Raw genomic sequence first — 13,030 nt, forward strand, 5'->3', positions numbered from 1 at the left:
TGCTTTCTCACTTTCCTGACCAAAATTGGCATCGCTTAAAAAATGGCAACACAGCCCGTGTTCCCAAATAGACAATAGAGACTCTGGCTGCAATCCAGACATTCCAGTGCCACTGACGGACCGTGCCCAGGAAGTCTTAGATGCATTCTAGAAAGTGCAGCATTTGTTGTGGTTTAGACATAATCTGGAAGTTGATGTTTTATAGCATCTTGCACTTTAGAAGATTTTAAAAACCGTCCTGCTTTTGTGTATGGTGTGACCAATGATGTGCCCGGGGCACTAATTAAGAGAACCCCTAGTTGGTAGCGCGGGAGGGCGGGGAGCGCGGGGGGGCTGCGGTTCGGTCCCCGGCACCCACTGCCGCCTCCTGCTTCTTGTGACCTGCCTGATACTAGCACTCTTAAATAGCTTTTGACTCGCATGAAAGCTATTTAAAAGAAAAGATGATACTTTGTTTTTGTAGACAGTGGTGGCTTGGTAATCCTTTTAATGATTTGAATATTACAGAAATGACTGAGTTGAGTGAAGGAAGAACGCACTTAGAATGAGTTGTTTGCTGCTCGGCTGCGCGTACAGTCCCGTGTGTTCTACAGATAGTACCGAGAATCTTCCGGCAAGAGCTGGTGCGTAAATCGTAGGGACGAACACACTGGGAGCGGGGAAGGGTGAGCTGGATTTACAAGTCACGACTGGATTTAACTGGCCTTTTTATCTTTCCACTGTGTCATGTAAGTAGCTGCTTTCTTGTCCTACCTGTCCCTCGGGCTTCCCCCTTCATTCTGAGATGAGTTAGCAAAACCTTCACGTTTTAGAAGTTGATCCTGACATTGACATGAAGGCAAACGTCAAATATTTCCTAAGAACGCTGTTGGAGGTTGCAATTGGAGAGAACAGTTCCCAGGCTGTAGGAGTTAACTGAAACTATTGACACCATTTAAAAAGAAACAAAATCAGTAAAGGAATGTATATAATACTGCTCTGTGTTTTACAGTAAGATTTGTTGCTCTCAGACTGTGTAAAACAAAATTTATTCATGTTTTCTGCATATTAAAAAAATCTTATTGTACCAATTGGTAAACTATTAAATGCATATAAAACTAGATGTGTTTTTGTTTCCTTGGATGCAAGAATTAAAACTATTTTGGAAAAAAGCTATTGGTGTTTCACCCTTCAGATTGTGCCCCACACCCCCTTCTTGTGGCTGCTGTGGCTGTGGCCGGTGCGGTTGCGAGGCCGGTGTCGCTGCGAGCGCCGCGGGGCCGCTCCAGCTGTCCAGCTGTTGGGCTCCATGCGGGGAGCCGGTGGCTCTGGGCAGCGGGGGTTCCGTGGCGGTGACTTTCTGTTGGCTGCTGGTGTGTGGTTTGTTGGTTTGTTGGTTTGTTGGTGTTCCATGCGGTCTGGCCCTCATTGCCTTGAGTGCTGCTTGCAAGCGGGTTGGGGAGCTGGAAACGTGTGTTTCACGGGTGTGAGGGCGAGGACGGGGCCGTGGCCGTGACGTGGGGCAGCGGAACGCGCTGCTGGCAGCCGAGCGCTTGTCCCTGGGCGCAGCGGCAGGGCTGGGCTGGGCGGCTGCGGGAGAGGGACTTTCGTTGGGGAAGAACAACGGAACTGGGTGCTGTGCCGGAGCTGAGGTGCGAGCGGGGTGTCTGGGGGAGGCGAGGGTGTCTCAGGGTGCGGGTTTGGGAGGAGGCCCCGTGCACCTGACGGTTTGTCAGACGGCGGCGATGAGGGACGTGGAAGGCTGGGCAGCTGAGGAGTTTTGTTTTCCCTTCGACTTGACTTGCTGATGGTGCAGCGAGTGCCTCACTGAGAGCAGCTTTCTGAGCGCTGCAATTGAATTCCCAGCAGTTGTTGCCATGTAGCACTGGTAAAACATTTCTCAGCAGAATATGTTGAATATGAAAGAATAGGTTCAATATGGAATTGAGTGTATAGGAATTTTGGCCAGTGTTGGAAGGTGATGTATTTAGCTGACGGGGCTTTGCTCGGAACACCACGAGCACTGAACGCAGTTCAGGTTTAACTGGTGGCATTTTCTTGGAAGGAAGCTGTAGCTTTCATGGTGTGATGTGTGTGATGACATGGAGTGCTGGGATTCCCTGAGTCTGGACAGAACGCAGGGAGGATAAACCCAGTGTATTTGTGTGGGGCCTTCAGCGTCGCTGGTGGTTCTCGTGCTCCTCTGAATTGACGTGCCGCGGTTGTTTTCCTCGGGCAGCAGCAGTTCCCCCAGGAGCAGCCGAGGGCCAGCGCTGCTGCGACTGAGCAGCGGCTGAGCCGCCCCTGGACGGACGCGGACACGGGGAGGGACTGAGCGCGCAGAGCGCTGTAACCTGCGCCGGCTGCACAAACAGGGCCAGGCGCTGCCGGCGCTGGTGAAACCGTGCGGCGTGCGGCCGGCGACGGGCACAGCCGGCGGTGCCGCAGCCCTGCTCCCAACCCCCCGCACCAAACCGTAAAGAAACCAATGCATAAAGTACCTAAAATAGTTTAAAAAGCTTTTAATGGACTGAAAGACACTAGTAAAAGAAGAATCTTGTAGGAAAGATGCACTGTAGTCATTTATTGATTGCTTTCCAGGAAATTCAGAATTTTTCTAATAGGAGCGAGTTCTTTTGCAGGAAGGACTGACTCCTCCTGCTTTGTCATGGCTCGCAACCTCGAGGCTGCTCCCCGCTGGCCCCAGCGAGTCACAGCTCCTGCCACGGCGCACAGGGACAGCTCACTTCTCCTGCAGGTCAGTGAAAGAAGCAACGCAAATTAGCACAGACAGACAACACGACAGAGGGACAGACCGTGCCAGCTGCGCCCCGGCAGCGCCTTGTTCTGCAGCTTGATCTGCTTGGGAAAAGGACATTCAGCTCTGTCGGCACCCCGGCCTGGCCCCACGCCCACCACGGCACCCCGTGACAGGGAGGGGACACCAGGGTTCATTCAGTGGCATCTGCCATGTCAGTAACGTCCATCACCAGCAATGGAAGCTCCCTGGCAACAACCTCAAAACCAGTGTGCAAAAAGAGTTAAGATACTAGCCATAGGTTTCAGTGCTGTGGGAATTCTTAGTTTTTATTTAAACCCTTTTCCCTCAGCCCAGTAATTTCAGGTTGTGGGAAAGGCCTGGCTGAGCTGGTTCACTTGTCCCTCAGGCTGAAGTCCATCAGCTCGGGGTTACAACTGCTCTTGCACATGGGATCGAGTCCCGTTGGTTCTGACTTTCCTCCCCCTCTTTTACCAGGGCCAGGAGCTCCCGCTCAGTATTGCGGGGCAGTGGTGGCGTCCCCAGGCGCTCCCAGGCACCGGGGTTTCCATTGCAATGAAGTTGTGCGCTTTTTCAACAGCAAGCCCTCACTCTTTGGATACAGTATCCTAAGGTACTCTCAGCTGCAAGCAGAGCAGAGAGGTGGAACTGTGAGTATCATTCATATATATATATATATATATCTCTCTATCTATATCTTTACCTTGAAAATTAGAATGTGAACGTTACAAAACCCCACTGAATTGCCAAACTGCCAACCAAAAGTAGAAAAATGGTTAAAGGAATCCAATGGCTATATCCTGATGTAGAAAATGCTGTACATCCCCCACTTACACACGGGTTACAGGCTTCAGTCATCTGAGTGACACAAATATGGCTGCGTGGTTCTCACAAACCGGGATAGCGACTGGGGGAAAATCAACCTTTTGTCTTGGAATCCGCATTTCACAAGAACACTGAGCAGTGGATGGGGCTGGTTTTGTACTGTTTTAGCAAAGCAGTGTCCTTAGTCAACATAAAAATGACCTGAGAAATGTTACATACCTCGAGACAGTTCATCTGGAATTCATATGTACAAGGTAGAAACAAGTGATGAGATCACACGACACGTACGCGCAGGCGCAGGCGCAGCGGCCCGGTCGCTGCCGCGCCCGCCACCGTCCCCGCGCGGCACACACAAGCTCAGGCAGACACATTACATTTCTCAGATTAGTTCTTTGCATTGTGTATTAATTGTACCAGTGCAATAACATTGTCAAAAGAGGAGGAGCTGCTCCAGGGGCACCCGAGACCCTGGCCCAGGCTCAGAAAAGGGTTTAAACTTGTTTTTTAAGCGAGGTACACGTTAAGCGGAGCTCTGTGTTAAGGGGATCGCAGCAGAAGGCATGCTTGGCTCAGCCTCTTTCTCCTCCACAGCTTTGTCCTCTGCTTCCAGCTGTTCACCACTTTTTATGCTTTCTTGGAGCTGCTGGCGTCGCTGCACCTCTGCTTTAAGGTTCTCCAAGTCTTTTTGGCTGAAGGGGAACCAGGAAGGGTAACAAATGTTAGACCAGCCTGAGGTTGTGTGAAGCACCGGGACAAGGTCGCATTCAGCAGAACGGGATGTGCTCCCAGAGCTGCCTGAACCAGGCTCAGTGCTCGTTTGAACCAAGGGGCACTGTGACGTGACCCCTCGGTGGCTACTGGGGACAGGCAGGGAGGTGACACCGTGTCTGTGGCCAGTCAGCCTCCAGCTGCTGCTGGACAACTTCCACCGTCGGGGATTTTTATAGCAAGGGAAGAATACGGTCTCAGCCTCAATAAAATTTTCAACTCTAAGTCTAGGGACAGTTTATAATAAATGAAAAAAAATAAGAGTACTGCTGTTTATAGTGGTCTTGATGATGATCATCAGTGGCTCTTAATGCAATGGGAAGCACAGGGTTATGCTTTCTCAGGAACAAAGGTAATACAAAAAGACTACTTGCTTTTGAGGGCACAGCACACAGGGGTATCACTACCTTAGTGGAATGAAGAGAATTCCGTTGATAATGTTGAGCTGCTCCAGGACACTGGCCATACTGGGAGCTGTGAACTACAGCACAAGAGAAAACACAGTTCTACAAGTGAAAACCAGAGAGCACAACCCAGAGCTCCTTACCAAATCCAGACACCATTTACCAACGGCAGCCGCGGGGACACGGCCCGGGGGGACACGGCCCCAGCGCCCGGGCCAGCGCTGCTCCCCTGGCCGTGCCGCAGCCGGGCTGCTGAGATCTGCCGGAGCACAGACCAGAGCAGTGGGGCCGGGCCCAAGAGGCCGCGTCCGCTCCTGCCCGCAGCCGGCAGGGCAGGGCCCCCCGCGCCGCTCTGCTCCCTGCACACACAATCCTTGGAAGGAGAACAAAGCACCTGGTGCAAGATGATGGCATTTTTTAGTATGAGGAAACTGAAGTACTGTGGGTTGAGCAACCTGCCTGCAGCCAGTGAGTCAGCGGAGCGGCAGGACTGCGCAGGGGTGTCCCCGGCTCCCGCGCCGCCACCTGCCCCCCGCATCCCCACCGACCTCCCCGGCCCATTGGCTGCGCTCAACTGCCCGAGCTCAGGAGAAAGAGCCGCATCCAGAACCGAGGGGAAAACTGTTCAGTCTGCGCCGGGTCAGAGACCTCCTGCATCCCGCACGCACGTGGCCTTCGGGAGCAGCTCGACACAAACCTCCGCCTTCACAGCACACTCTCCATGGCTCGCGTTGCACAAGGTTACCTTGAGCGGCATGATGTTGGCGTTGGAGCCGTTCTTGTAAATCTCGTTCATTGTGCGTTGAAGAGCAACGGCTTGCTGAGTCAGGTATTTCAAGTACTCAGAGCTCTCTTTGGTCTTTTCATGGTGTTCTCCAAGCTGATTGGAAAAGGAAAGAAAACATACAACATTACAAAACAGAACAGGACCCAAACCAGGGTGCACTCTGCGTCTCTGCTGGCTCGACATCCCTACTGAAACTCATCAGAACTGGATTTCACCTGCCTTGGCATCCAAAAAACAAAGCAAAAAAATTCTCTAGGAGCCTTATTATCAACAGGACACGTTTCCATCAAGTCTGAGCACGTCTGCCGGGTGAGCAGCAGCCCCCCAGCAGGCCGTGCGCTCAGCCGGTGCCACGGCGCTGAGTCACCGCGCACGGCGGCAGACGTGCTCAGGCAGAGCCCGGGCCGATGCCGGAGCTTCTCCGTGCGGGTGAACGCATTGCCCACGAACAGCCCGACCGCCGAACTCGCTTGATCAGGTATTTCACAGACAGGCGGCGCAAAACGTGGGGAGAACAGAGCAGCTCTCTCAGTGGCCCGTGGGAACGTGGGGCCACACCACCACCATGAGTTTCTGTCCGTGGACAGGAGTCCAGCAAGAACCAACTTGCAGCAAGGCTGTTTGAAGACTTTTGGCATAAAATCCGGTCCATTATTGTACAGGGCAGCAGCTCTGCCCCATCCCTAGAGAGCGGACTCTCCAGCGTCTGCTCCGAGCTGTGTGACCGCGGCAGCTCCTCACCTGGTTCTTGTAGATGGTGTAGCCCTCCTTCTCGTGCTGCAGCGCCGAGCGGAACTCCGCTTTGCTCTCGTACACTCGGGCTACCAGGTGGTGGCTGAGGGAAGGAAAGGGGTTGAGAGGTACGTGAATGAAGGAGAAACATTTCGGCACTACAGCAAGCGCGACTTCAGCATAACCACGTGTGGGCCGGTGTCCGAGGAGGCGGATCCGGGCGCTGCATACCGCACCCCTAGAGCTGCTTCTGCCCACCCCGTCTGGGGATTCATGTCCTACACTGATTTCAGCTGCATTCTTGTTGAAATGCTGAGAAGTGACCTACAGAAATAAAGACGGAACTGGGGATTTTCTCCTCCTGCACCCAGGAAAGCTGAATGGAGCAGCACATCCAGGGGCCCATCTTGGGGACAGCTTTGTTAACTGGAGAAGGACACAGCCAGAAACCTTCCCCTTCAAAAAAGGTATTTCTGCTTCTTAGAAAGCAAACGTATGAATGACTTGATTATTCACAGAAAAATTAAAAAGCCTTTCAGCACAGAAACAACCAGCAAACAGTGGCAGAGCGGGGACCCCAGTCGGCGGGCGCCCTCCAGCCAGGAGAACAGGCTTGGCCTGGGCTTCGCTCCCCTGGTGTTCCTGGAACGGGACGCGCGTCCCTGGGGAGGCTGAGAATCTCATCAGGCATCCCAGTGCTGCCCAGGGAAGGCAAGACGCTTCCACAGAATGCATATCCATCAAGTGCTGGAAAGCAAATCAGACCCTTGTGGGTGCTTCGTAAGATTTGTTTTCACCCTGCCAAAGCACCGGTGGGTTGCGGTGCGGGAGCGGCGCGGTGCAGGAGCAGCGCGGTGCGGGAGCGGCGCTGAGGAGCAGGCCCGTCCTGCAGCGTGTTCGGAGCAGGTCCCACAGGTGCCGACCGCTCCCAGCTCCCTTGGAAACACAAGGGAGCCGCTCAGTATTTTATTCAAATACAAGGCTTTATGGTAAAGGACAAAAGCAAATTATATGCTTCTCAAAGATAGCTCCCTGAGGGCTAGAACAATTACATACAAGTGTTTACATATCGTCCTGGTCTCCCAGTATAATTACATGAGCCTCACTCTCCAACCTTCACTTGCCACATGCGTTTTTCACCTGAGAGTCCACAAGAACCAGGGTCACCTTGGTAGGTTTTTGTGGCAACCAGCATCATAGCAGATCCCACAATTACCTTTAAGAACAAGGGATCTCTGTCTTTTTTGACTCACACAGCCCAGCAGAGTCCAACAGCTGGGCCGAGACTGAATCTCTAATGCAACAGGACACAGCTGGACGATCCCTCCCAGCGCGCACTCTGCCCTCCTCACCTTAGTGCAACTTTCAAAGACTTGGAGCCGTGGTACTTGGAGCTGATGGCCAGCGCGTTCTCCAGGAAGCGCAGGGACAGGTCGTACTCCATCACGCCGTGGAGCACCAAGCCGATGTTGTTCTGCAGAGAGGCAGGTTCACACCACACCGTCATGCCGTGTAACCCCCAGGCCCAGGCGGGCGGTCAGAGGCGGGTTCACACCACGCCGTTACCCCCAGGCCCAGGCGGGCGGTCAGAGGCGGGTTCACACCACGCCGTTACGCCGTTACCCCCAGGCCCAGGCGGGCGTTCTGGCGGACGGGCCGCAGCAGTGCTGCCCGCGGTCGCTCCACCGCACACGGCAGGAGCCGGTTCTGCCCCCGCGAGCTCCGCTCCGACGGCCAGACCAGAGAGGGAAGAACTCTCTCCACTTCATGCGAGGGCAACACGAACAGAGTCCGGGAGTTTCTTAGGGATTAGAAACTCTACAAGATTACTCACATCTAAGAGTGCCATTTCTGGGTGATCCTCCCCAAATACCAACAGCATGAGGTAGCGTGCACGGTACAGCAGGTTGAGTGCCGTGGAGAGCTGGCTGTTTGCAAAGCAGTACAGAGCAAGGTGCATCTGTAACAAAAGAAGTAATCCAGCATTAATGGTTTTTACTTGCCACGCTGTAATGCAAACTAATCTCTCCTTTCTACTCCCTTCCTCAGCTTCACACCAATAAAAGGTTTTCCTTCATGGTTAAAAAGGATTTCAGCCCCTCAGGAAACTTCAACTCTGCTGGCTGCTTTCCAGCTCCGCCGAGGTATCACACGCACAGTGCTGAGGGGGCTGGTGAGTGCTGCAGTTCAGTTTCTCTCACGCCCCTCACGGAACATTTCAAATTCAAACTGTGCTTTTGGAGGGTTTCTTGCTCCTTCATTGTTTTTGACAGGAGCCCATGGCAAAAGCCAGCAAAATTAATTATTATAAATAAACATTCAGCAGACAAACCCCAAAATTCTAAACTAAGGACCAATACTGACCACACAGAATGCTTATAATGCACATGCTTAGGTATCCAGTTCACAAAAATCATACAATACAGAACCTATGATGAAAGTGGAGGGTTTTGGGAAGAACGTGCTGCAGAAGGAAGGAGAGCTGCAGCTGTTCTCTAGACACAGACACGACTCCGAGCTCACAGACTCGGGCTGGACACACGAGGAGCTGCTGCTCCCCAGCACCCTGTACTCACGTATTCTTGAATCGTGTTGGGGTGTTCAATGCCCAGGACCCTCTCGCTCATTAGCACCGCTTTCTGCTGATTACTTAAGGCCTAAACAGAACAGAAGACCCAAGAGCAAGTGGCACAGTGCTGCACACTTGAGCCAGCAGGCCTGGGGAGGGAACGCAGGGACTCAGCACCCCTGCGCGAGCCCCTGCTTACCTCTGAATAATCCCCCATGATGTAGTTGAGACGAGCCAGCAGCCTCAGGCAGGCACAGATTTCTACATGCATAGCACCATACACATTGTTGAACAAGTTTAAGGCTTCATTGATGAGCTCACAGCCCTCCTTCAAGAAACCTGAAAAAAGTTACATATGTACGTATGTTAAACAGCCCCCCGCGCTACTGGAGAAGCGCGTTGCCTGTGAAGTGTCCAGAGCCGTGGGACACACAGCCACGGTCACGGCCCCGCGTGAGGACAGACGCCCAGGCGCAGGAAAGCGCCGCTCCGCACCCAGCCCTGCGCGCGCTGGGAGCAACGCGCCGCTCCGCACCCAGCCCTGCGCGCGCTGGGAGCAACGCGCCGCTCCGCACCCAGCCCTGCTCGCGCTGGGAACAACGCGCCGCTCCGCACCCAGCCCTGCGCGCGCTGGGAACAACGCGCCGCTCCGCACCCAGCCCTGCTCGCGCTGGGAACAACGCGCCGCTCCGCACCCAGCCCTGCGCGCGCTGGGAACAACGCGCCGCTCCGCACCCAGCCCTGCGCGCGCTGGGAGCAACGCGCCGCTCCGCACCCAGCCCTGCTCGCGCTGGGAACAACGCGCCGCTCCGCACCCAGCCCTGCTCGCGCTGGGAGCAACGCGCCGCTCTGCACCCAGCCCTGCGCGCGCTGGGAACAACGCGCCGCTCCGCACCCAGCCCTGCGCGCGCTGGGAGCAACGCGCCGCTCCGCACCCAGCCCTGCGCGCGCTGGGAACAACGCGCCGCTCCGCACCCAGCCCTGCTCGCGCTGGGAACAACGCGCCGCTCCGCACCCAGCCCTGCGCGCGCTGGGAGCAACGCGCCGCTCCGCACCCAGCCCTGCGCGCGCTGGGAGCAACGGCGGCTGCTGCGGGTTCTGCCCCAGAGCGGGCGGGCGCCGGGGGGCAGCGGGCGCTGGGGGGGGCAGCGGGCGCCGCCACACACCCCCGCTCACCCCACTCGTCCCTCCGGCAGCGGTCGCCTCGAGAGGCGCAGGCACGCTGGGTCTGTACCTTGCTGAACCTTGGCTTGCCCGCTCTGGAAGAAGTGGAAAGCGTCCGAGGCTTTGGGGTTTACGTGCTTCACCACAGGGAAGATGTTGAGAATGTCCTCTTCTGTGAAGGTGGGCTTGTGCCTGCTGTCGAAGTTGTACTCCTTCAGCAGGATCTGGGGAACCAGAAACACCACAGGTCACGGTCACCACTGTCCCGGGCACTTGGCAAGAGAAGAGGGGAAAATAAACCCTGACAGCCTGCGTCCTGCTCTGCTCAGCCCAGAGCTGCTCCTCTTTGCACAGGAAGCGAAGGTGTGAGTTTGGTTCATCACACACAGCAGCCCCCAGGACCTGTCTCGGGCTGGCTGGTCTCCCAAGGGAGATGCACAGCAAGTTCACCCTAACAGGGAACGCAGTCGAAATCTCTTTCCCCAGGGCTGGAACCTGTATTCCCACACAAACACCGCCAAGGCCTTTGGGGACTCGGTCCGTGGGAAAGGCTGTCCCTGCCAGGCAGCCTGCACTTACTCTTCCTCAGCACAGAACATGATGGGGAAGGGAGGGAAGATGTGGATCTTACCTGGACTCCAGTTTTGAGGGAGATTTCACGAAGCAGGGTGATTTTCTGCAGATTATACTCTTCAGCTGCTTGGTCAGCACTCTCACTGCAAAAAGCACACACAGCTCAGCTCTGGGCGAGGTCTCTGCTCCAGGACAGCCTGCACGGTTAAGGGTCTCTGCTCCAGGACAGACAGCCCTGCACGGTTAAGGGTCTCTGCTCCAGGACAGACAGCCCTGCACGGTTAAGGGTCTCTGCTCCAGGACAGCCTGCACGGTTAAGGGTCTCTGCTCCAGGACGGACAGCCCTGCACGGTTAAGGGTCTCTGCTCCAGGACAGCCTGCACGGTTAAGGGTCTCTGCTCCAGGACAGCCCTGCACGGTTAAGGGTCTCTGCTCCAGGACAGCCTGCACGGTTAAGGGTCTCTGCTCCAGGACAGCCCTGCACGGTTAAGGGTCTCTGCTCCAGGACAGCCCTGCACGGTTAAGGGTCTCTGCTCCAGGACAGCCCTGCACGGTTAAGGGTCTCTGCTCCAGGACAGACAGCCCTGCACGGTTAAGGGTCTCTGCTCCAGGACAGACAGCCCTGCACGGTTAAGGGTCTCTGCTCCAGGACAGCCTGCACGGTTAAGGGTCTCTGCTCCAGGACAGACAGCCCTGCACGGTTAAGGGTCTCTGCTCCAGGACAGCCTGCACGGTTAAGGGTCTCTGCTCCAGGACGGACAGCCCTGCACGGTTAAGGGTCTCTGCTCCAGGACAGCCTGCACGGTTAAGGGTCTCTGCTCCAGGACGGACAGCACGGTCAAGCGCCAGCCAAGGCCCGGGACCGACATCGCGGTGGTCGCTAACGCGCTAGTAAAGCTCACAGAGATGCACAGCAGCACTCGCTACTGAAATGCTGTGTGTTCTCGTCAAAGCTCACTGCAGAGTTTAGGCGAGGGCCTGAATGCCCTCAGCTGTCTCATTTCAGATTTCAGTTGCCCTTCCTCATGCTGCTCTTCGCCTGATTTATTTCCATTATAAGCCTGTAAAACTCCCTCAAGAGTACCAAGTTACATTCAAACAGAAAACAAGTCAAGAAGGGAGGTCCTATTAAAGAACAGCAAGAGCTACAGACACTTGGTGAGTCTGGGTACAAGCGAGGGCAGTTTCCTCCACTTACCATTCAAGACTAAAATCGAAGTAGTTCTTTGCTTCTGAACAAATATTCCTCCAAAGCTCCTGAGGGGTCATGCTGGCCCACGCAGTGTTATCGGCATTCCCAAGGTTCCTGTTTTTCCTTTTCTTGTTCTTTTTCTTGGAGACCAGCTCATCAGCGGGAAGATGGGCGATGGGGTTTGGGAAGGAGCTCAGGAAGCAGTTGAGGAAGTGGCTGATGGCGGCTGACAAACCCGAGAGCTCCACGCCCTGCGGCGAGACACCAGCACCGGAGCTGAGACACCAGCACCAGAGCTGAGACACCAGCACCGGAGCTGAGACACCAGCACCGGAGCTGAGACACCAGCACCAGAGCTGAGACACCAGCACCAGAGCTGAGACACCAGCACCAGAGCTGAGACACGGGACCCCAGGACCGCTCGACCCCAGCCCCACACAGGCCCAGTCCTGCCAGAACAGGAAAATCCTCCAGGAGAGGGAGAGGGCGGCAGGATTTGCAAGTGGAACTAGCGCAGACAGATATCTAAGTATATACCTACACATATACAAATAGATAGTTCCATTTCGGACAGAGAAACTCGAGAGTGTAAAGAAGATTTTGCCACTGGAATAAAGCCAGGTGTACTGCTGTGCTAGGGACGGACAGGTATATGGATGCACTCGTGTTCATGCAATTAAAAAAGCTCCTTAGAAGGGCAAAGGCACATTGCCTAAGAGGAAAAGGTATTACAAGGAAAACAAGCTGTCATTTCACTTTTAAAAGCCTCCAACATAATGAGTGAGAATCTGGGGAAGAAAGGCATGAATGATTACTCCCTGGGAAAGCCGCCTTCAAGTGGGAACTTGTTTTCCCTTACGCACAGGCCTGTACCTATTTTAGCGCTAATGAGATTGTACATCCTGTTGCTAAGCAACCCCCACGAACTGCTTAATGAGAGAAGAGACTCCAACAGCTCTCCATTTGTGGGAAAAAGTCGTTAGCGAGGACACAAAAGGCAAGAGGTTGGGCTGCGGGTCATACCTGGAGGTACGTCTTGAAGATGTGTTTAGCCGATCGAGTGATCAGTTCACTGATTCCTATTTTCTACCCAAAGAACAAAGAACAGAGAGAGTCAGTTTGCAATAACAATGAAATACACACTTTGCTTTTGCAGTGGGCTTTTCCCAGCCGGCAGAAGCGCGTTCTGCGGCCTCGCCCCGCAGCACAGCCCTGGTTTGGTTTGCCGACGCTCCGGCAGCGCCGTGCGCGGTGCCCG

General features: G+C 54.8%; 1 protein-coding gene across 2 annotated transcripts in view; it reads right to left on the reverse strand.

Annotated features, from left to right (window-relative positions):
- Positions 1-2,486: 2,486 nt before the first annotated feature.
- CLUH (clustered mitochondria homolog) overlaps positions 2,487-13,030 on the reverse strand; it is a 31,281-nt gene continuing 20,737 nt past the window's right edge. For both annotated transcript variants that reach the window (XM_082068158.1, XM_082068159.1), the window contains exons 15-26: positions 12,796-12,858; positions 11,779-12,023; positions 10,639-10,723; positions 10,078-10,231; positions 9,043-9,182; positions 8,851-8,931; positions 8,109-8,234; positions 7,627-7,748; positions 6,284-6,377; positions 5,501-5,635; positions 4,759-4,832; positions 2,487-4,272 (exon numbers count right to left, since the gene is read on the reverse strand). In XM_082068158.1, coding sequence (XP_081924284.1) covers positions 4,104-4,272; positions 4,759-4,832; positions 5,501-5,635; positions 6,284-6,377; positions 7,627-7,748; positions 8,109-8,234; positions 8,851-8,931; positions 9,043-9,182; positions 10,078-10,231; positions 10,639-10,723; positions 11,779-12,023; positions 12,796-12,858 — 1,488 coding nt within the window. In that variant the 3' untranslated portion in view covers positions 2,487-4,103. The remainder of the gene's footprint in view (positions 4,273-4,758; positions 4,833-5,500; positions 5,636-6,283; positions 6,378-7,626; positions 7,749-8,108; positions 8,235-8,850; positions 8,932-9,042; positions 9,183-10,077; positions 10,232-10,638; positions 10,724-11,778; positions 12,024-12,795; positions 12,859-13,030) is intronic.

This window comes from Streptopelia decaocto (assembly GCF_964273445.1).
Source record: "Streptopelia decaocto genome assembly, chromosome: 18".
Lineage (NCBI taxonomy): Eukaryota > Metazoa > Chordata > Aves > Columbiformes > Columbidae > Streptopelia > Streptopelia decaocto.